The sequence below is a fragment of the Pungitius pungitius genome, chromosome 16 (genome assembly GCF_949316345.1).
Source record: "Pungitius pungitius chromosome 16, fPunPun2.1, whole genome shotgun sequence".
In the NCBI taxonomy this organism is placed as follows: Eukaryota; Metazoa; Chordata; class Actinopteri; order Perciformes; family Gasterosteidae; genus Pungitius; species Pungitius pungitius.
In genome coordinates, this window is record NC_084915.1 from 8632658 (window position 1) to 8654621 (window position 21964).

At 43.3% G+C, this 21964-nt stretch overlaps 3 protein-coding genes across 3 annotated transcripts; 1 reads left to right on the forward strand and 2 right to left on the reverse strand.

Moving 5' to 3' along the window:
• The first annotated feature begins 1078 nt into the window (after positions 1-1078).
• On the forward strand, positions 1079-20986 carry rb1 (retinoblastoma 1). Its single transcript, XM_037467301.2, has 27 exons — positions 1079-1559; positions 1970-2090; positions 4654-4757; positions 4919-5053; positions 5148-5186; positions 5293-5342; positions 6372-6482; positions 6779-6924; positions 7030-7107; positions 7843-7952; positions 8038-8112; positions 8603-8690; positions 8788-8904; positions 8994-9050; positions 9191-9222; positions 9333-9409; positions 9560-9783; positions 17808-17923; positions 18238-18389; positions 18698-18843; positions 18959-19063; positions 19175-19288; positions 19365-19513; positions 19644-19674; positions 19779-19921; positions 20038-20084; positions 20185-20986. Exons 1-27 carry the CDS (start codon positions 1453-1455, stop codon positions 20247-20249), a joined length of 2739 nt encoding a protein of 912 aa, XP_037323198.1. The 5' UTR covers positions 1079-1452; the 3' UTR covers positions 20250-20986.
• Positions 9835-11647, reverse strand: LOC119215278 (lysophosphatidic acid receptor 6-like). The gene has a single exon (XM_037467304.2). The coding sequence runs from the start codon at positions 11625-11627 to the stop codon at positions 10632-10634; it is 996 nt and encodes a 331-aa protein (XP_037323201.1). The 5' UTR covers positions 11628-11647; the 3' UTR covers positions 9835-10631.
• LOC119215277 (lysophosphatidic acid receptor 6-like) lies at positions 14417-16720 on the reverse strand. Its single transcript, XM_037467303.2, has one exon. The coding sequence runs from the start codon at positions 16286-16288 to the stop codon at positions 15215-15217; it is 1074 nt and encodes a 357-aa protein (XP_037323200.1). The 5' UTR covers positions 16289-16720; the 3' UTR covers positions 14417-15214.
• Positions 20987-21964: the final 978 nt, after the last annotated feature.

Sequence of the window (21964 nt, forward strand, 5' to 3'; positions counted from 1 at the left end):
GGAGCGACACTCTTGGGTTAAATATATTTCCTCCTTCAAAGACATGATTATTGTCAATGTATCAATCTTGCTCATAGCTTTCTGAAAGTTACTTGTAACTAAAAGCAACCTCTCGTATCTGCATTTTTAAAACCCTTACAGTCAGATTAGGCTTTTGGTTTGTGTGTAATGATATTAAGCATAATTTTCTCTCCCAGAGCATGTCTTTGGCTTGCATGGTCACACCATGAAACTCCTCTAATTTCTGGGAATAGTTCTTCCTTCATATACACCTTGTTGCCATTATCTTGCATATTGATGTGTATGATGAAATATTTACATTCTCGTTTTGTGTGATTTTTTATTATTTTTTTCCCAATTGAAAACTACTTGTGGGACGATCGTACAAAGTCAACATACGTTTTATTTATTTTTACATTGAGTTTAGCGAGTTCCCAATTATAACTTTTGACACAAAGTAATGGCGATCACATGGTGGCCTGCTGGTGAAGGATGACAAATACACTGAGGGAAAATTGGATATTTTAAATGGAATTCAACTAAGGCAGCAAGAAGCATGGTTTCTATAGGTCCATGACAAAAAAACTACAATGATTTGAAATAACAATAGTAACGTAATTAGTATGTCAACTATTGCCACAAGAGGGCAATAGTTGCACAAAGATTGTGCACCGTAGGCACCATGGTTGGCACATTCAAACTAATGTGATTTTACATAGACCAAAGTCTAACCCTGATTATTCCCTGCGTGACAATGCTGATATCAATGTCCCATTGATAGGTGAAGAAAGTTAAAACCTCAGTGCGTAATAAAATTTAAAAGTAAGTGAAAACGAATGTACACAATGTAAACGCAATTAAGGAGGACATACGTACGTTTGACATCAAATAATAACTATGCCTCAATTTGATTTGCTGAAATTACTTCAAACTTTTCGATTTACATTTTAGTAGTGGTTATGGCGGGATAAATGCTAATGACCGGATGTTGCGTACATATTTTCCCGCGTTTTCGTTTAGTCAGCTTGGGTTCGTTCGTTTGCAGGGTGTCACGTGATCCCTATAAAATGACTCCAGTGGGGAGTTTAGCAAAATATAGCCCTGTAACCTGGTTATCTAATGACACTGATGAGGATACAACGTTTATCCGAGACAAAATATCATCTAAACTGAGTGGGGTGTTTAGTGTACACGGAGTTGTTAATCATTGGGTGGGTTTTCAGCGTCTAAAGCTTGACTTACGGGCAGCAAGGACATTCCGCGGCGCGCAGCTGTGATGCAAAACTAGCGTCCACAACCGGTTCCAGGAAGTCCTGTAACGCTAAGTTTTGTTGTATTGTTGCCACGGAACTCGTGCAGTGGATTTTAAACTCGGGCAATCAAATTTAGTGCCGTCAAAACAAAGTTATCTATTTAACTAAAATATTAGTGTTAAGGCAACCGTACACCAAGATGCCACCCAAAAAGCGCAATTCTGGGACGACACAGATCAAGGAGGTGAAAAGTGCTGAGAGCGTCTCTCCAAACAAGAAGGAGTGTCCAGAGTTGTCTTTTAAAAAGTAAGACGTAATTTTTGCCGCAACACGGTCTCGGCAGTGAACTAAATAACCTGTGTTGTTCACCGTGTACGTGATGTTTACGCTGTACCTCAGTGTTTAGCTAGTGGGAGCTATTAACGTTAGCTTCGTTAGCGTAAACCGTCAGACTGACTAGCTAAGCTAGCTTGTTGGAACTCTACAGCCCTGTAACCCTATTTCGAGCTAATACCAGTGAGTAGTACCATAACGTAACTACCATCCCTCAGTCCCTTTTATAGGGGAGTCAAATAACGTCAAACAACATCGTAGTCAGTCACTTGGCTAACGGTCAGGGAAGTCCTGCAAACTGTGAGGTCATTTTCATGGGGGTGTTGGCCTGAAACGGGCTGTGTTTTTCACGTTGATGCTGATTTGTGGTCTCCGTCCTCCAGGCACAGAGACAAGGATGCTGAGTTCGTGACCCTGTGTAAGAGCCTTCACGTGACGGACGTGGTGTGTGACCATACCTGGTCGCTTGGGAAATCTCTTCAGGAGTTCATGGATGAAATCGCCGTACGTATCTAAAAGTTGTGTGTCAATAGACTTGTGGTCCTGTCGAATGTCCTGTTGAAACAAAGACAATGGCTCCATTTGGATTTGAGTGCTGAGGTTGAAAACGACCAAGCCAGCTAATTTCCATTACTTCACACCGTTTATACAGCTTGATCAGAATAAAATGCCCACTTTGGCATCGTGGCCAGAATCATTAAAACGAACATGCCCTCACAACCATGTACACTCACCGGCCACTTTATTAGGTACCCCATGCTAGTAACGGGTTGGACCCCCTTTTGCCTTCAGAACTGCCTCAATTCTTCGTGGCATAGATTCAACAAGGTGCTGGAAGCATTCCTCAGGGAGTTTGGTCCATATTGACATGATGGCATCACACAGTTGCCGCAGATTTGTCGGCTGCACATCCATGATGCGAATCTCCCGTTCCACCACATCCCAAAGATGCTGTATTGGATTGAGATCTGGTGATTGTGGAGGCCATTTGAGTACAGCGAACTCATTGTCATGTTCAAGAAACCAGTCTGAGATGATTCCAGCTTTATGACATGGCGCTTTATCCTGCTGAAAGTAGCCATCAGAAGTTGGGTACATTGTGGTCATAAAGGGATGGACATGGTCAGCAACAATACTCAGGTAGGCTGTGGCGTTGCAACGATGCTCAATTGGTACCAAGGGGCCCAAAGAGTGCCAAGAAAATATTCCCCACACCATGACACCACCACCACCAGCCTGAACCGTTGATACAAGGCAGGATGGATCCATGCTTTCATGTTGTAGACGCCAAATTCTGACCCTACCATCCGAATGTCGCAGCAGAAATCGAGACTCATCAGACCAGGCAACGTTTTTCCAATCTTCTATTGTCCAATTTCGATGAGCTTGTGCAAATTGTAGCCTCAGTTTCCTGTTCTTAGCTGAAAGGAGTGGCACCCGGTGTGGTCTTCTGCTGCTGTAGCCCATCTGCCTCAAAGTTTGACGTACTGTGCGTTCAGAGATGCTCTTATGCCCACCTTGGTTGTAACGGGTGGTTATTTGAGTCACTGTTGCCCTTCTATCAGCTCGAACCAGTCTGGCCATTCTCCTCTGACCTCTGGCATCAACAAGGCATTTCCGCCCACAGAACTGCCGCTCACTGGATGTTTTTTCTTTTTCGGACCATTCTCTGTAAACCCTAGAGATGGTTGTGCGTAAAAATCCCAGTAGATTAGCAGTTTCTGAAATACTCAGACCAGCCCTTCTGGCACCAACAATCATGCCACGTTCAAAGTCACTCAAATCACCTTTCTTCCCCATACTGATGCTCGGTTTGAACTGCAGGAGATTGTCTTGACAATGTCTACATGCCTAAATGCACTGAGTTGCCGCCATGTGATTGGCTGCTTAGAAATTAAGTGTTAAAGAGCAGTTGGACAGGTGTACCTAATAAAGTGGCCGGTGAGTGTATGTATGATGCTTGTTTTCTCAAATTTGCCTTACAAAAGAAAGCTTTGTTCAAGAATAAAGAAATGCATTATACACACAAATTTTACTAATAACTTCCATTGTATGGTTTTTGCATAAGACGTCGGCTCATTGTCTGCGTTAATCAGGTATTTCACAGCTAGTGATAGGATAGCAAACAAATATGTCACATAATCAGCAGACGTTGTAAATGAAAAGTCAAGCGAGCCTCATCGCAGACGTTCCAACAGCTATTGGAGTTTTTTTTTTCTTACCTTCTCTTTTAAGTAGTCTATGGAATGAGTGGGTAAATTAAATAGAATTAAAATATACAAGGTGGTATTGCCTTGTTATAACATATCTATTGGTTTTAGCTTTAAAGCAGATATTTTATGAAAATTCCCCTTTTTTTTGTGCTACTACACGTTAATTTGGGGATCTGTCATATATATACTGCAGCGTCTTGGGTGTCGTGGCTCACTCACAACACGGAGGCGAAAGGACGTACGGGCAGGAATCCTTTAGTCTTGTTCAAGAAGACCATGCTATCTCTACACGCTGTAACGTTACTTACTGTGCTATAAACTGGAACTCTTCTGCCTAACTTGACTAGCCTCCCCTGATCACTGGCCGCCCCCTGCCTAGCACGTACAGTGACTCCCCATGATTGGCCGCAGTGAGGGGGGTGACGTGACACACAGAACTAACACACACACACACACACACACTCCTGATCAAGGTTGCTACAATACAATATTTGCCAAAGCACTTAACTTCCTTTTTGCAAACGTCGGATACACTTGGAACAGCTAGCTAGCAGCATGAAGCAAATGAAGCCCTCAAGATGCACGATCCGCTCAGAGGGGAGAGATGGCTCATTTAAAGGAACAGGTCACTCTGTGGAGGGCTGTTTTAGACAGGGTAAAAAGGGTAATGTTTTGAATGATCCTTGTGGTATTTTGACCATAGAATGTTAGACATTTCATTAAGACCCCAAGGAACCTTAGCAACTTGTGGTGAAATGGGCATACCGTGGGTCCTTTTAATATTTACCTTCACGACCAGGAAAACAGTCAAATTATATTGCTTTGTTAACGTTTCTTTCTCCATTTCATTTCAGGACAGTCAAAGGAGGGTCTGGGGGGCTTGTCTGTTTGTGTCGGGGATAGATTTGGATGTTGCCAGTTTCACCGTAACTCAAGTTCTGAAAGCAGTAAATCTGAAGTGAGTAGTATTGGTGGATGATGCATTTTTTTCCAAATACTTATACACATCAATGCCTGTCAAATGAGTCCTTTGAATAGACATTTTATCTTATGTTAAAATATATATTGTTCCATGCAATAAGATGTTCTATATCTCAAACAAATGTACTTTTTTAAAAGTGTAAAGCAGTTTGTAGCTCTGGTGAAGAAGTTGGATGTGAACATGAACACCATCAGCACCAAGGTGCATTCAGCACTGACCCGACTGGAGAACAAGTACGACGCGTTACTGGCTCTCTACCAGCGGTTTGAGAAGTGAGTGAACACGTCAATGCAGCACAGGTTTTCCCTTTGACAGTTATAGAATAATAAAACCATATCTGATAACAACCTTTTTATTTTGTTTTAGAACATGCAGGAAAATCTTTGCCATGGCTCCTGATAATCCGTAAGTTGGAAACCTTTTTCTTTATGTTCTTGTGTTGGATAATTGAGCTTGATATAAAAGATATGATGCAGCTTCAGGATTAATTTTTCAGTGTCTCTTTTCCAAGGGAATGGGAGACCCTGCGGAGCTGTTGGACAATGTTTCTTTTAGCGAAAGGTAAGTTAAAGGGTCAATTCAAGTTTTTGCTAGATTTTTTATTAACTTGCAAAATTTAAATGTAATTGAAAACAAGACTGCAAGCATGCAGGCTTCCTGAATACAGCTAGTTGGGAACGTTGTCTGTCAGAATAGAAACCTAAAACGTTTTGTTGTTTTTGAACGTCTTTGTCATTAGCTAGCATATTGATTACTTGGTAACCTGAAGCCATTTTAATAATAGTTTATTTGTATACGGTTTACAGCTGTGAGAGTGGGATGTATATATGTCCACACAAAACACCATCACCTCCAGTGTTTCCATTCATTAGAGGAGACGCCGCGCCCCCTCAAGATGGTCTGTTTAAAAAAAAAAATTAAAAAAATGATGATCCACTGATCTGTGCACGGGGCATTTCCGTCCCGATGGGCACAAACAGACGAGGCGCAGAAGTGTTGCTTCTAATTTTTATTAGAAATGCTTGCATGTATGTCTGCTTATGACAACAATATACGACATGGTAAATACAGTTGAATTACCCTAACATTTTGAGTTTATTCACGTTCCCATCAATTCCTACGGAAAGTTTCCAACTTTAAATATCCCATAATTTTGCGACCCCACTGCGATAAGATTTAGCCATTTTTTTTCTCTCTAGGGTTCATTGCATCAAGTTATCAGAAACTTAAAATCACAATCAAAGCCTGTCCGAGTAAATCAGAAAATTACATTTATGCTGCTGACTTGCTCTTTGTCTCGTCTTTGGTGGTTGGTTACAGTGTTATCCCTCATGACTGGATCAAAAAAAAATGGTTATACCCACCAGTCACTCACCCTGAGAAACAGCAAGCAGGTTGGAAAAATGGAAAAAGCAAAAACAGCTGTTAACACACATGATGTAGCAGATTTCATCTTGCTCCAGCTTCTACTTCCTCAGTCGTGCCTAGCCGGAGAGCTCAAAAGAAATGGAGGAATGTTGTGTTGTTTCTAGTCTCCAGCGGGACTATTGTGATGCTGCTTCTCATGCGCTGCATCTCCGCTCCTTGCAGGAAGGGCTTTGCAGAAGGAGGATGACCTGGTCATACCGTTCCAGTTGCTGCTTTGTACGCTGGAGTTATTCATCAAGCGTTGCCCTCCAGACCTTCTGCAACCTCTTTACAGTGAGCTTCAGCGTCATTTACTTCAACCTGCCCTGTTTTATACACCTTTCTGAATTCTCATCATGCAACAAGGGTTTCATGTCCGGAAAGTTTATTTAGTTAAAGATTAAAAAAACGACTTTCTTTTATTTAAACATGAATGCTTTCTATTAGTTGCCGTAGACCTAATAGGATTTCAAGTTGTTCTTTGCCTAAAAGGGTTCGTATAGTGTTATTATAGTTATGTTATCTGTGTACTTGCTTGAATGCAGCGTCATAAATGAAATGTTCTAATCCTTTGAATGTGTCCCTCTTAGAATCAGCCATCAGCAAATTTCAGAGCCCTCCGACACGAACATCTCGGCGCAGCCAGAGCAAGGCCAAGTCCCGACCTCTGGAGCCAGAGGTGGATTTGCAGCTTCTTAAGACCTTGAGCAATGAGAATGATTGCAATGGAGAAGAGGTCTGAGCCCCCCCCTTATACTACTTAAAGTTATCATACAAACCCATTCCTTTGTCCGTGGTTCTGTTGTATATTTGTTCTCATCTATGCAAATCATATTTGCAGGTGAAGAATGTATACCAGACCAGTTTTTTGGCTTTCCTGGAGTCCCTGGACCTTTCGAGGTCTCCAGACTTTCCTCAGGTAGGTGTGGACACCTGCTCTACTGTTTGGTTTCCATTAGTTATCTCCTCCTGCTTGCTCCCATTTTTTAACGTTTTTATGTGTCTGACAGCTGTTGGTTGTTCCCTTTACTGCTTTTGCATGTTTGGTTTCACATTAATGGTGTCAGGAAAATGTGTACTCAAGCAGGGGATCCACTGTGGTGTCTCAGGGTAGTATATTGCGGAGGCAGGTATGAAATCAAAGGACACAAGATACTACTGTTTGCGGACACTGGCACGCTCATCAAGGAAGAATATTAGACATTTTTACTGTAACATTGTCCGATTTATAGGACAGGTGGTGTGATTTATATACCTGCGTGTCTCGTGTAAACCTTCTGCTGAGGTCTTGATCTCACCTGTGAAGACCATTGTCTGATCTGGAGTCATTGTCTGATTGCAGATCTAGTTTTTACCTCAAAAACTTAAATTTAGCGATTTGTCAGCCCTCAAGATTGCTCGCAGTCCAAGCAGTAGCAGTAAAATTGTCCTTCACATTCGTTGATGCCTGATGATTTTCTGTACCTCGTATATAGTGCTGGTAAAGTAAACCGCTCATCTACACTGCAGCAATTATTGAACGCATTGAAGGGCACCCTGCTCTGCTTTTGTTAAAGTGTAATGTAGCATTTTTGGATTAATGTCAAAAAGGAGAACTTATTGGCCACAGTTGTATAAGGAGGGCACGATGGGTAACCTTTCATTTACACCCCAGGCTAAAGACCTCAACCAACAATATGAAGACCACTACCTCAAGAGTAGAGACATTGATGGGCGGCTGTTTTTTGACGGAGATGAGACGGTTCTTCCTTCTAAAGTGGAGATGTAATTTCCTTTTTTCCTTCACAATTCAGCGTTTTGATGTTGGTTGGAGTCATATGGACGCATAATAACCGGCTGCTGTTTCTAGATTACAGGAGGAGAAAACCCCAAAGAAGAACCTGCCAGATGAAGAAGTACTCGTTCCTCCACAGACCCCAATCAGGTGAGCAGTTACTCACCTGATGAAATCCTAACGGGAGAAGGACTGAAGCCTAATTTTTACTTTCAGTAGCACCCTTTTTTAACATTTGTAGTTTCAAACCTTCTCACTTGAGACTCTGAATGAATTGTCAGCTCAGTGAATGAGCACAGTTAAGCACGGAAAAATGTTAATGCTGTTAATGGTTCTTTGATATGTTAAGTATGCAATGATTGAAATAAAAACTACTAGGTGTACTACATGTTTAAGATCTTTTTCTGTCTACACAAATTGTCACAGTAGGTGTGAAAAGATAAACTCACAGTTCCACGGACTGTTTTTAAGATCTCAAATTTTACCATAGCTTCTATACGGATACAAATTATTAAAAAGAACTTTTGTAATTTGCGTCACTTACACTGTGTGTGTTTCATTAGGCTTTGTTGGTTGTGTGGTATTTTCTAGGTTTGTGTCTTCCCTTCAACCCTTTCTGATTTTATTTATGTCTCATCAGAACTGCCATGACTTCCATTCTTCAGTTGAGGGGGGATCTCACCTCCAACGGCGATCAGCCATCTAATAACCTGTTACAATATTTCAAAGTAAGTCTCTACAAGTAATAAACGCTGATTGAAATGTCCCATTAAACTTTTTCTCATGTATTTTCCCGATTTTTCTTCTTGTCTTTCTTGTAATCAGAATTGCACCGTGGACCCGACGCAGGATGTGCTGAAGCGCTTGGAGACCATCGGGCAGGAATTTAGCCGAAAGTTTGGAGAGGCAGTCGGCCCGCACTGTGTAGGGCTTGGTTGGCAGGTGAGAACTTCCTCTGAAGAAGACAATCCAGCAATGGCGATGCTCACCATCCTCAAATGCTTGAGTGTGGGATTTCTTTTGTCTTTCAGAGATTCAAACTTGGCACGAGACTGTATTACAAAATCATGGAGGCGATGCTGAAATCGGTACTTATTTATTCAAAACTATATAGAATAAAGTACCCAGGTTTACCCAGTGTGGACGGCAAGAAATCTATCTGTGTATAGGAAGCAACTCGCATGGACTTAAATAACTCCGTCATGTTGATTTTCTTTCCAATTTGCAGGAAGAAAAGCGACTGTCTGTGCAAAATTTCAGGTATGTTTCTTGTTTTTTATCACATTTAAGAAGTTAGTCAAAGGATTTTTTGTTTGTTTTAATTGGACACATTATTTTCCTTCAGCTAAATGATATCTATTCTGTTCCAGCAAACTCCTTAATGACGCCACATTTCACAAATCACTGTTGGCCTGCGCTTTGGAGGTGGTGATGGCAACGTATAGAGGTTTGTCTTGTGATTTTCTTACTAAATGTTAACACATGCCGTCACAGGCTAGCTCTGAAAGAACTGCGTTGTATTCACAATTGTCAGCAATACAGGTAAACACCAGATGTGCAATCCGTTGTTATCATTTGGTTTGTGCTTGATGATTAGAGAGCAGCTGGAGGACTGGAGGATACAACCATGTTGGTGCTGGTGACCCAGTTGAAACCCACTTGTGCTTCCCCTGGATACTGGATGTGGTCCATCTCCCCGCCTTCGACTTCTACAAAGTCATTGAGAGTTTCATCAAGGCTGAGCCCACTCTGAGCAAAGATATCGTCAAACACCTGGAGACCTGCGAGAACCTCATCATGGAGAGAATTGCGTGGAGGGCGGTAAGTTTGTTTTCTCACATCACTACAACAACATAATAACAACAACAACAACAACCACAACAGTAGTAGTAGTAGTGTCACAGCATGTCAAAGAGGTTCATGTATACAGAGCATCAAGACTCTGCAAAGAGACGTGCATTTATTGTCTGTTGAGAAGAAAGAAAGATCAGCATGTATTATTACCTCATTTAAATACTTTACATGTGATGCCAACATAAGAACTCAATCAGGTTTCATCAGCATTGTTATCTGATCGTTATCTGTCGCCTGCTGCCGTTGGGTTTGTCTGTCCTGTTCCTGTTGTCTCAGTAATGCCTGGAGCAACATTTCTTCAAATCTGCCACAAATGTTCACTTAAAATCAGCTTTGTAAGTCACAGGTATATTTAGCATTACAAAACATGTTTTTGACCATTACCCAGGAATCCACATGCCAATTCTTAAAAAAATTTGACTGACATGGATATAAATGACAACTTGATTGACTAGCAGAGGCATAAAACCTCAAGGCAATAGGTTCCACCCAAATGCAACATTCACTATATTAAAAAATAAATAATTAAATATATTAAATATTTCACAAACACATGCTGACATATTATGCTGAACAAGTGAGTAAGTGACAATGTGCTTCTTGTGGTACTGAACCCGAGGCTCAACCAACCAACAAACTCCTGCCAAAAATACCGATACTCTATTTACACAGTTCCCCTCAGTTTACCTTCATAAGAAGTGCACACAGTATGGGTTATGGGATACTGTATATAAATATACAAAGTCCTGGTCAATTGTATGGAATTTGTTGGACAAAGGCGTGTAGAGCCCTTGAGATAATGATAACGAAATCTGTCACTGGCTGCCGCTGCCCCCACCGCCGTGCGCCTCCCTGTGCATGCGGCTGCTTGAGAAATAGTAGACGAGAGGGTTGAGGCAGCAGTTGCAGCTTGCTAGTGATAACATCACGGGGTGCACAGCCTTGGTCACCTTGGCCAGGCCACAGTGCTGCAGAAGCCCCACGTGCGTGAGGGTGTATCCCAGCAGGTTGACGTGATAGGGCACGAAGCACAGCACGAAGATGCCCAGCACCCAGTAGATGATGGTGAGAGCGTGGCGCCGGCTGCGGCGCTGGCCGCGGGAGCGCTGCCCCTGCTTGCGCAGCACTCCCAGCACTCTGCCGTAGCTGCAGAGAAGCAGCGCAGTCGGCAGCAGAAATGACCCCTGGACTAAGGCCAGGGCCGCCAGGATGATGGCGCGTTGGCGCTGCGAGGACGGGTCCAGCAGGCAGGGCTGGTGTGGGCGTCTGGCCGCCGAGTGCAGCAGAGGCAGACTCACGCTGAGCCCCAGCACCAGGCACCAGCTCCCCCCGCTAACCAGCCGGGCAACGCGCAGCCTGCGGAGGGTTGAGGCCAGCGGGTGCACCACCGCAAAGTAACGGTCCACCGCGATGCACACCAGGAAGAAGATGCCCCCGTACAAGCTGATGTATTTGAGGAAGAAAGTGAGGTGGCAGTATGCCGCTCCCTGCGTCCAAGTGGGCGGGTCAGCCGCCTCGGACGACAAGGCTCTGGCCTTTTGGTGGTGGTAGTAGTAGATTCTCAGGGGCAGAGAGACTATAAAAAGCAAGTCGGCGGCCGACAGGCTGAGCATGTAGATGGCCGTGCTGTTCATGGTGCGGGGAGATGCGCACAGTCTGCGCAGGGCCAGGCTGTTGGTGGCCAGCCCCAGCACGAAGATGACCCCGTAGGACGCTTGATAGAAGGTGAAGCGGTAGCTGGTGTCCACAGTGCAGTTGGACAGAGGAGAGAATGTCCTTGCTGGCACATCAGTCATGTTCCACGACTCCATGTCCCGAGATAATCTGCTTGTGTCTGCAGGAAATGGGTCTGGTGGAAGGGCGTCTAAGGCGGGAGGAAGGAACAAGTTCAGTTGCTAAGTAAAAACCTAATGAACTTTAAATGCCTGCTGTTTTATGGGACGGGTTTGCCGAGTCACACGAATACACGGCTTCAGCTGACATTGTCGATCCGTCAATAAAGTTTTAACTGCCACTTCCTGCTCTCGTAAAACAAGCAAACATTTTATTTTCATTACACGCAGAATGAGGAAAGAAGAAATAACCGCCTCACCCTGTTAAACTGTTACCCCTGAAAGTAAATCATTCGTTGAGCAGGTCGGGGATGTTGATTTAACATGATTATTGTTTTTTATTTGATTCAATAACTATTTATCCGAGAGGGTCTAAATGTAAGCATTCCTTCCAGTTTTTGCAGCGATTGGTGTATGTCATCAGCATTTGTTGGACCTTTTTCCTCCATTTTACCCCATTATCCTTTGTAATCTCTAGTTCACCAGGAATTTAGGCACATTAAGCCTATTCACATGCAAGACACAAAATTACCTGGAGTTGACTTGGTGATGAATTACAAGAGAACCAGTAATATCCTAATTTTACTGCTAATAAGATCCTCTGCCATTACATTAATTCCAAAAATACCATTTTTAATACAAACACGTTGATCCGTTGAGTATTTTGCAATACTTTTTAAAACCAATTCTCAGCAATATTTATTTTGCAAGACAAATCTCAATTATTAGACAAAAAAGATGTTTCAGACTTTAAAAATGATAGTTATTGCTGGCTCCCTCTGCTTCTTCAGTGGGCCTTTAAAACTCAAGGTGCAATCGATAAAACTGAAAAGACCACAGAAAGAGAAAGCATCCTCCCTCACCTGCATCAGCGTCCTCATAGATCCAAGGACAGCGGGACAAAGCTGGTGTTGATCTGCAGGACTGCTTGTTAGAAAGCTGTGATGATGCGCATGCTACTGAGGGAAACCGTCCCCTCCTACACTCCTACACAGATGAGGGTCCCCTCCCCTCCATCCCCGGCTCCACTCCTACGCACACCTCTTATGCATTGTTTTTACCACTAACTCATTTAGTCAAAACATAAACATCAGCTTATTGCTGTGTTAATGTAATGAATGCGGGGGCCTAGGTCGGCTTGAGGACAGCCCGCCATCTGGTCTGAACCAAACTAGTTTTAACTTCAAATTGAGCCCAGATTGTTTCGTTAGCGTCATGTTTATGGCTGCTTGTTAAAAACCTAAGAGTTGGAGTTGATCATTAACTATACAGATGGAGGAATAGCAATAATCCACTGAAAGAAGGAGCTCTCATCTTGTGTCTCGCGTGTCAGCGTTTGAGTCGGTCTCTCTCTGCTGAAGTAACATACATTACATGTCAATTAGCTGACTCTTTTATCCAAAGTGACTTACAATAAGTGCATTTCCACATAGAGATACAAACTCAGAAGAACAAGTAACAAGAAAGTCCAATAAGCAGTTTCAAAACAGGTTATAGATAAGTGCAATTTAAGTGCTAAGGTTTGTTAGTGCTACAGTTTGTTAGTGTTTTAGTCAAGGTATGATCTAAAGAGGTGTGTCTTGAGTTTTCAGCAGAAGATGTGAAGGCTCTCTGTGGTCCTGATGTCGTCAGAGAGCTCGTTCGTTGGGATGTAGGGTTTGACCGTGTCCTGGATGTAGACTGGACCCGATCCATTCACAGCATGGTACGTGAGAACCTATGTTTTGAACTGGATGCAGGCAGCCAGTGGTAACCAGTGAAGTGGGTGAAGGAGCGAAGGAGTGAAGTAGTGTGGGAGAATTTAGAAAGGTTGAAGACCAGTCGAGCTTCTGCATTCTGGATGAGCTGCAGAGGTCGAATGGCGGCAGCAGGGAGACCTGCCAGGAGAGAGTTACAATAATAAAGGCGGGAGATGACAACGGGCCTGAATCAGTACCTGTGCCGCCTTCTGAGTGAGAAGGGGTCGTGTTCCCCTGATGTTGTAGAGCGTGTATCTACAGGATCGTGTTGTCGGTGTGATGTTGGCAGTCAGGGAGAGTCGGGAGTCAAGTGTCACGCCGAGGTTCCTGGCAGTCACAGTCAGCGTTAACAGAGTTGCCAAAGATAACAGTCAGGTCCTGGGTGGGAGAGTCTTTTCCGTGGAAGAGAAGTAGGCAGGCGAGAGACAACGTGCCTCAGGAGAGAGAAGCTAGTTTACTAAATAGAGCACATGGGGGAATGAAAAAAAAGAATGGAAATATACATAGCTGCAAAATGTTAGTCTGAGATAAGGAGTAATTCCTTTTCACCAATTGCGATGTAACTCTAGCTGGCTTGATTCTTTGTTTGAATATTTATTATGCTTACCCCGACAAACTATTTAAACCTTGTGAGACATCTTGGAATTTGATCTGTCTTCAGCGAACTTATTTATCCTCTTGCTCTGTTATAGTCATCAGATGTACTAAATTATACAAGAACTGTTAAACCTGCACTAATATTTTTTGCTTGGCACAGAAGGTCCAGCTGAATCTTGATTAGAGTACAATGACATTTCCTGTGTTTGCAGAGTTAGACTCAATTTTCACATGGATTGCTTTAACATGGAGTTTTAGGTTTTGCATTGTGTTCAATCTGTCTGCAGACTGCTGCAACCCCATGTGCTCCATCTAATAAACTAGCTCCTCTCTCGTGAGGCATGTTGTCGCTCGCCTGCTAATGTTTCACAATCCAGAGCAGCGACGAGTCTTTGGGGGCCGACCCTCAGGCTGAGCCTCTCGGCAGGAATGCAGTGATGCTCGGTCTTGCATCAAGCAGCTTTTGCAAGAACAAACAAAATACAACTTTTCTTTCTTTAACATCCCACTATTTTTCACAGAAACGACCACTTACTTAGATAAGGTCCTTCATTAGCAGTGTTGCTGCACTGTATGCTCACCACCACTGTAATCTGCGTTGACTTATTGTGCATTAATGACACCGAGCAACCCCAGTACCCGTAGCAGTCGAGATCACTAATGTCGTGGTAAATGCAAATGAACAGTCAACCTGCTAATGTCAAATATTTCAGTAGGGAATGTCAAACTCAAAAAACCTTTTTACGTTAACAACTTTTATTTGCTGTATAAAAGTAAAGCTGTGATGGAGCATCCTGGTCTATGAAGGGCCGTATTTAGGCCACTAGCACAGTACAGTACAAATAACAATTTTATAATACTTAAGACGAAAATTACATTCTGTATGTCTTACAGAGGCTGATGATTACTTGCAGCAGCATTCACACGACCATGGCTTCGCCATCAAACATCGGCAACAATACACAACAGGAACTGTTGGTTTGGCACCGTGATAAAGAGTCTTTAGCTGGCAACACAATTTCGTATTTCCTCTTTGCAGTTTTCCACTCTTCTGTGGACTGAGGAGAGATGAAAGTCTTAGCTCTGAAGCCTTTGTTAGTGAGAGTGACTCATTAGTAACCATGGTGTTGGTGTGTTATGATCTTCGAGCCTTTCTGCCTCCACCTACGTGCTCCGATTTCACCCACAATGATGCCATCATTAATCATGTCCCATAACCACAGCTGCGGCTTAGATCGCAGACTCGTGGTCAAAGACTTTCGTTCTCATAATTGTCAGTTGTTTATGTGTTGTACTTGGACTGTTTGGTGTGCTGTCCATAGTCAGCCGGTCAAATAGCCTGGCACCGTTGTGCCACGCAGTGGACTTGCGTTTGATGGAGCTCTGAATGGTCTCTGAAGTGAAATAGTAAATGACCGGATCGAAACAGCAGTTGGTCACCGCCAGGCACAGCGCAATGGGGTAGATGGTCCGGACCACGTTTTCCGCGGCGCACCCCTTAAGCACCTTGGTTCGCACCAAGGCGTAGAAGATGAGATTAAGGTTGTAGGGAATGAAACAGAAGCAGAAGATGAGCAGATGCACGATGATCATCCTCAAGATCTTTCTCTTGTTGAGGTGCCCCCCACGACTGATGGCGTGGGGTTTACTCAGCGTCCACAGCACCATGATCGAGCAGTACACGTTGACCAACAGCGGGATGATGAAGCCCACGGTCTCGATAAAAATCACCACTTTGGACAGCTCAGCCCTCCACTGCTTTTTGGAGTAGTTTTCAAAGCAGAAGTTTGAAGAGGAGTTGGCGTTTTTTGGCGAAGTGGTTTCCAAAAGGTACCCGGTGGGTATACTTCCGGAGAGAACCATCACCCAAACTGTACAGCAGGCCAGCTTGGCATTCCTCTTGGTACGTATTGCTTGGGACCGGAACGGGTGCACGATGGCCAGGAACCGGTCCACACTGATGCACGTGAGAAAGAGGATGCTGCCGTACATGTTGGTGTAGAACAGGGCCACGGAGACCTTGCAGAGCACGCTTCCAAACACCCAGTCCCGCTTAATGAAGTAAGCAATGCGAAAAGGCAGGCTCAGGACAAAGAGGCAGTCTGAAACTACGAGGTTGATCATGTAGGTTGTGGTCTCGTTCCGCAGCTTCAGTGTGCAGCCGAATATGTACACGGCCACCATGTTGAAGAAGAGTCCAATTATAAACACCAGGCTGAATACCGAGCTGTACAGGTCGTACTTGAAGTCATCACTCTTGTTGCAAGAATTCGGAGTGAAGTTGAACTGGGTCATGCTGGACATTTTTAAATCGGGTTGCTAAGTCTGCAAGGTGTGCTGAGTAAATAGGTTCCCCTCCCCCGTTTACCTGTGTCCAGTCATAAAAAAATCCAGGTGCAGCTTGTTAATCCAACCAATGAAAGGTAAAGTGAGCATTTCATTTAGCGAGGGTGTTGAAGACTGTGGTTGAAATACTGGAAAGTATACGGCAACTCCTCAAAGTGACTGTATTGGTATCCAAAGCTGTCCTGAACATCCAATAATCCTCATGTCAGTCACGTTTTCAGTCTTTTGCCGTTGAAATGTTGATCCCCTGTGAGAAATCAGTAATGTGCCTCTCTTCAACGCACCGAGCAGCAAAGTGGTTCTTCCCTTTGGTTTCCTGTCTGTTCCTGCACCCGCCCGGGGCGGGGCCATGGCTTGGTGATTGTAATCTATGCTCCGGAGGGTGTACTCTGCTCCAAGCCAAAGGCAAACCTCACCAGACCGTTGAGGCACAGCGGGGCGGAGCCGCCACCAGGGCCAAAGTGCTCTTATTGCTCGCATGATGTAAAACAAATGATAACAAAAATCAGTGTTATTTATTATCATCAATAGAAATGCATAAACCGTGGACATTACACTGTCACTGAATGCTGTTGGTGCGATCAACTATCAGGTGTACTTTTCAAACGTGGGTGGCGTCAGACAGGCGCGGCATGTGTCACAGTTTTATATTTTCTAATAACGAGTCAGTACCTGCAGTAAAGGTGAAGAGTGCTGAGTAGTAAATCACACCCAGTCCCCTGCATGATGTCATCACAGACTTTCCTGTGTGTTGTATTCTCGTAAACCACTGGTCTGCATGACTTGAAGTCTTGATAATAATGTGTGTAGCTGGGGATTTCTGTTTGTCTCATGTGTTTAATATTTTATGGTGATAAAAAGACACGACCAGCCTCTCGTCTGTCCGACGCCGCCGCTCATGCGCGGGAACCTTTCTGTAATTCTCCACACTCCGGCGCCGGGCCATGTGATGTATATGATACACGTATTGCAATGACTTAACCTCTGGTAGTATACTCTTATCACACATCTAATTATATGTGCATTGTGTCTGCTGACTGCAGTGCAACACACGCAACGCTTCAAAACGTCCCTGATTCTTGTTCCTCTCGTAGGTTCTTAAGTTAAATACATGACATTACATGTCATTTAGCTGACGCTTTTATCCAAAGCGACTTACAATAAGTGCATCTCAACATAGAGATACAAACTCAGAAGAACAAGAAACAAAGTACAAATAAGCATCAAATAAGCAGTTTCAAAACATGTTATAGAAAAGTGCCATTATAAGTACAATGTAAGTGCTACCATTTGTTAGTGCTACGGTTTGCTGGTGTTTTAGTCAAGGTAGAGTCTAAAAAGGTGTGTCTTGAGTTTTCGACGGAATACAATCTTAGTTTTTCTTTTTTAAGATGTTGACTAGGTTTCTGTTTCACATATTGAATTCCAGTAAACGGTACAATTCTCAACATGCTTTTCATGCGCCTGGTGTCTGCAGGGCTCGCCGCTGTTTGAGCTGCTGAGGCAGGAGCACGGAGGCGGAGCAGCAGATCAGGTGGAGACCACAGCCAGTATCAGCCAACCGCTGCAGCACAACCACACTGCGGCTGACCTGTGAGTAGGAAATCCCACAATCTGGTGTCTGTCTTCCTGTGCAGAGCCCGTACTGTTACCTGTTTAGCTGTGGTGAAACCAGAGTGAGTCATAACTAAAGAGCTCGTTGGTCTGACGAAGTCATGGCTCAGCGTCATGGAATCCAAGTAAAAAGACATCTGTTCATTTCCATGATTTCGGTCCCTTTTGAACTTGTTCTTCCACCTTTTCCTAAATGAATGCTGGTGTAGATTTAGTGGATTTGTGCCTGTTCAGTTTCCTGTCGATTGTGTAACTGATGGGGCCAAAATTTTATTTCTCCCATGTCCTCACAGATACCTGTCTCCCGTGCGTCCAGGCCGTGACTTGCCTCCCGAGACCCCGGCCACGCCCACTTCTCAAACTTCCTCTCAACCTTTAAACCAGCCGGCCGGCCACACTCCACGACTCCCAAAGTCCAACTCGCTCAGCCTCTTCTATAAAAAATGTAAGACGGCAGCCCCATTGTTCATTGTGTGTTCTCTAAGTTCTGCTCAAGACATACTAAACCGTAGTCTTATCTGGGTAACTTTGGGTAATGTATGCGTATGTATGTCATTTGGCTGATGCTTTTATCCAAAGCGACTTACAATAAGTGCATTACAACCGTATACAAACTCACTGGATAAACACTGTCCGCGCTATTATATCAAAACTACAGCTGCAGTGGAAGAATTAAAAAAGAGAACAAGTAGTTTGTTCCCTATTCAGATCACAGGTCCACAGTTTATTTCTTGTTTTCCTTTGTCTTTGTAGTGTACCGCCTGGCGTACACCAGGCTGCAGTTACTCTGCTCCTACCTGCTCTCCTCCCACCCCGAACTGGAGCCCATCATATGGACGCTGTTCCAGCACACGCTGCAGCACGAGCACGAGCTGATGAGAGACCGTCACCTCGACCAGGTGACCCGACGACACGCTCTTTATTCCCTCGCCCCCCTTCTTCTCTCTGCGTCTCTTTCCTAGTGTTTTTATTTATTTGTTGTCGTCTCAAACTGCTTCTCATTGGTTCTCGCAGTTGATGATGTCGGCCATGTATGCCATCTGTAAAGTGAAGAGTGTTGATCTGCGCTTCAAGACCATTGTCACAGCTTACAAGAACATGGCCAACGCCAGCCAGGAGGTGATGCCTTTTAAGACAAACGACTCTTGTCACCCTCAATTAATGCAGCTGTCTTCGCACTGCAAGCTGACTTATGTTTAACGCGTCTTTGCATCACACTCTGCGTTTCAGACCTTTAAGCACGTGTTGATCACTGAGGGCCACTACGACTCCATCATTGTCTTCTACAACCTAGTGTTCATGCAGAAGCTGAAAACCAACATCCTGCAGTATGCGTCTACCAGGGTGAGATACAGTTTGACTGTTCACACACACGCAGGTACATGTGAGCATGTGACGTAACCCTTTCTTGTTTTTGTAGCCACCCACCCTCTCTCCGATCCCACAAATACCTCGGAGCCCTTACAAGTTTCCCAATTCACCTCTCCGAGTGCCCGGCAGCAACAACGTGTACATCTCCCCTCTGAAAAGCTCGCGCATGTCCCCGGGTATCATGACTCCTCGCTCCAAGTGAGTTCTGCAAAGGAATGAGGAAATTCTGCTTCACCTGTTCAGTAGCATAATCCTGTACATAGTTTTTGAGGTGAAAAAAATTGCCTTTTTGCGCATTTTTTTTCATCGGTGTTCTTTGTCCTCACAGAATGCTGGTATCAATCGGGGAGTCCTTCGGGGTACGAGCCTCTCTTGTTTGCTTCGTTGCATATTGAAGGATACTCAACAATCACATTGACTGTTTTCCCTCAATCACTCTGTTCTGTTCTGTGTTTGTCTACAGCTGCCCAATCGGTTCCAGAAGATCAACCAGATGGTCAACAGCGGCGATCGCTCCTTCAAGAGGTCCCTGGACCCGAGCTCGGCTCCCAAGCCTCTGAAGAGGTTGCGGTTCGACGTGGACGGGCAAGATGAAGCAGATAGCAGGTCGGTTATAATTACGGTGTTTATTTGCCGTAGCATATTGAAACCTTTAAATTGTTATGTATTTGCACTGCTATATTTCAATAAGGCTCAATTTGTATATATTTTTTAATTAACAGCAAGTCTGGCCGAGATTCTACGCTGATACTGAAGCTTGCAGAGATGAGTAAGTGAAATATGCTCAATGTACCAAGTTCCAGTTTTATGTTTTGTTTTCCCCTTTTGTTCTTCTGTGTGATAACACATTGGGGATTTGTTTCATAAAGGCTCCACTCGGAATCGCATGCAGGAGCAGAAGATGAAGGAGGACGCAGAATCGAAGAAGGAGTAACTCAAAAAGCTACTGAAGTGACCTGCACTGTTCATCACAACGTGAACACAACGCTTTTGTGCACACACACAAAAAAATATGAGTCTCATTTAGTATTGGATTTTAGTTTGTATTTAAATTTGAGGAGTAATATGTGAATCCAGAGGGCTTTCTCCTCTCTTTTTGTTGATGCTTGAACTGTGTTTTAATTGAATAATGGTTGATGTCATTTAAGATTTAGTAGGTCTGCTTTTAAGAGTGATATTCATTTGTGGGTGTTAAAGGAGTCTTTGTTGGTTTCCTTGTTAAATAATTGGTTTAAATGTTTTACCACCAACAGGAGCTTCATATGGTGACCTTTTTGTTTTGTGACAATCATGGTGCAACATTTCAGTTGTTAAATCATGATTTCCTCTCTCAAAAAGGATCAAACGTCTCTGCACGCAGGAGTTTTACTCGAAGTGTAAACGTATTTTACCCAGAAACTTGCTTGGAACGTCTTGGAAAACTTTAGTTTTTGCCATAAAGGGAGACTTCTAAAACAAAAAGAAATATCAAGGAAAATTCTATAGCATATCATTTGCACTCACCCAACATGCATGTAGTTTTATAGGATTTGTTTAACTGGTTTGTGTATAGTTTTGTATTAACTTGTGTTTGTACTTTTCCTACAGTGTTTCAATTAGAAGACTATTTTTTATCTTCTGATAAATTGGTTACTGTTTGGAGCTGGGAGGTTTATGAGAAGGGGGGGGGGGCGGGGGGGGTCGGAGATTAGTGATGCATTCGCACAACATAGACCATTAATAAGTGGACTTAACTCCAGAAAACTAAACAAAGGTAAAATATATTGTGACAATTGTCAAAATAGCATTTTTTTAATTAAAATGTTTATATTGTACTTTATTGGAGTAGTTCCTTAAAAATGTAAATATTTTTTTTTTGTTGAAAAAATGATGTTTTTGTATTCTTTGGCAACTTCTTTGTCAATCTGTTGGCTCCTTGCCTTTGATGCCAGTGTATAGTGCTTTACCAGCTTAGGCCATAGTGTTTTCAGCATTTTGAGTTTAGTTGTCTTTTTGCTTTTAGAGAGGGCTGTTATGTTTTATTCCAGCTTTATATATTGTTTTTTTTTGGAGAAAAATACAATTTGAGTGTTGTGAAACAGAAATAACTCTTTTCTCAATTCACTTGCCACATTTGTCATTTCTTGTGGTTGCTGCCCTGTTTCCCATCAATAGGTTCAGATGTTCTTAACCTATCCTAATACTCGATTTGTTATATATGGGTGACAAGTCAGATCAATGACAGTTTATAACATTTTTTATCACTGAATATTTCCCCTGTGATTAGAATCCCATAACTTATCAGTCTTGCTTTATCACTTTCAGTATCTCCAAATGAATTTGAGTCACAGCAAAGAAACTAGTTGGTTACGACGGTCCTTTTCCTCCACCTGCTGTTCAGTTATGTTCACGCCGGCTAGTAGTCATTGAGCCTTCACTACCACACACAACTACAGATGATCAAAAGGACTGATGAGCGCGTCATTGTTGGAGACCAGATCATCGCTGGCTTTGGTGACTAAAAATGGAAATTTACTCAATGGCAAATGTGTGCTAAAATGCTTTCACAACCCACAGGAAGGACACCTTCACCATGCCTGTTATGTCCAATGAGTAGTACAAAATGATTAAAAGTTATTGAAATGAAAAAAAGAAGCATTAAATCCTCAT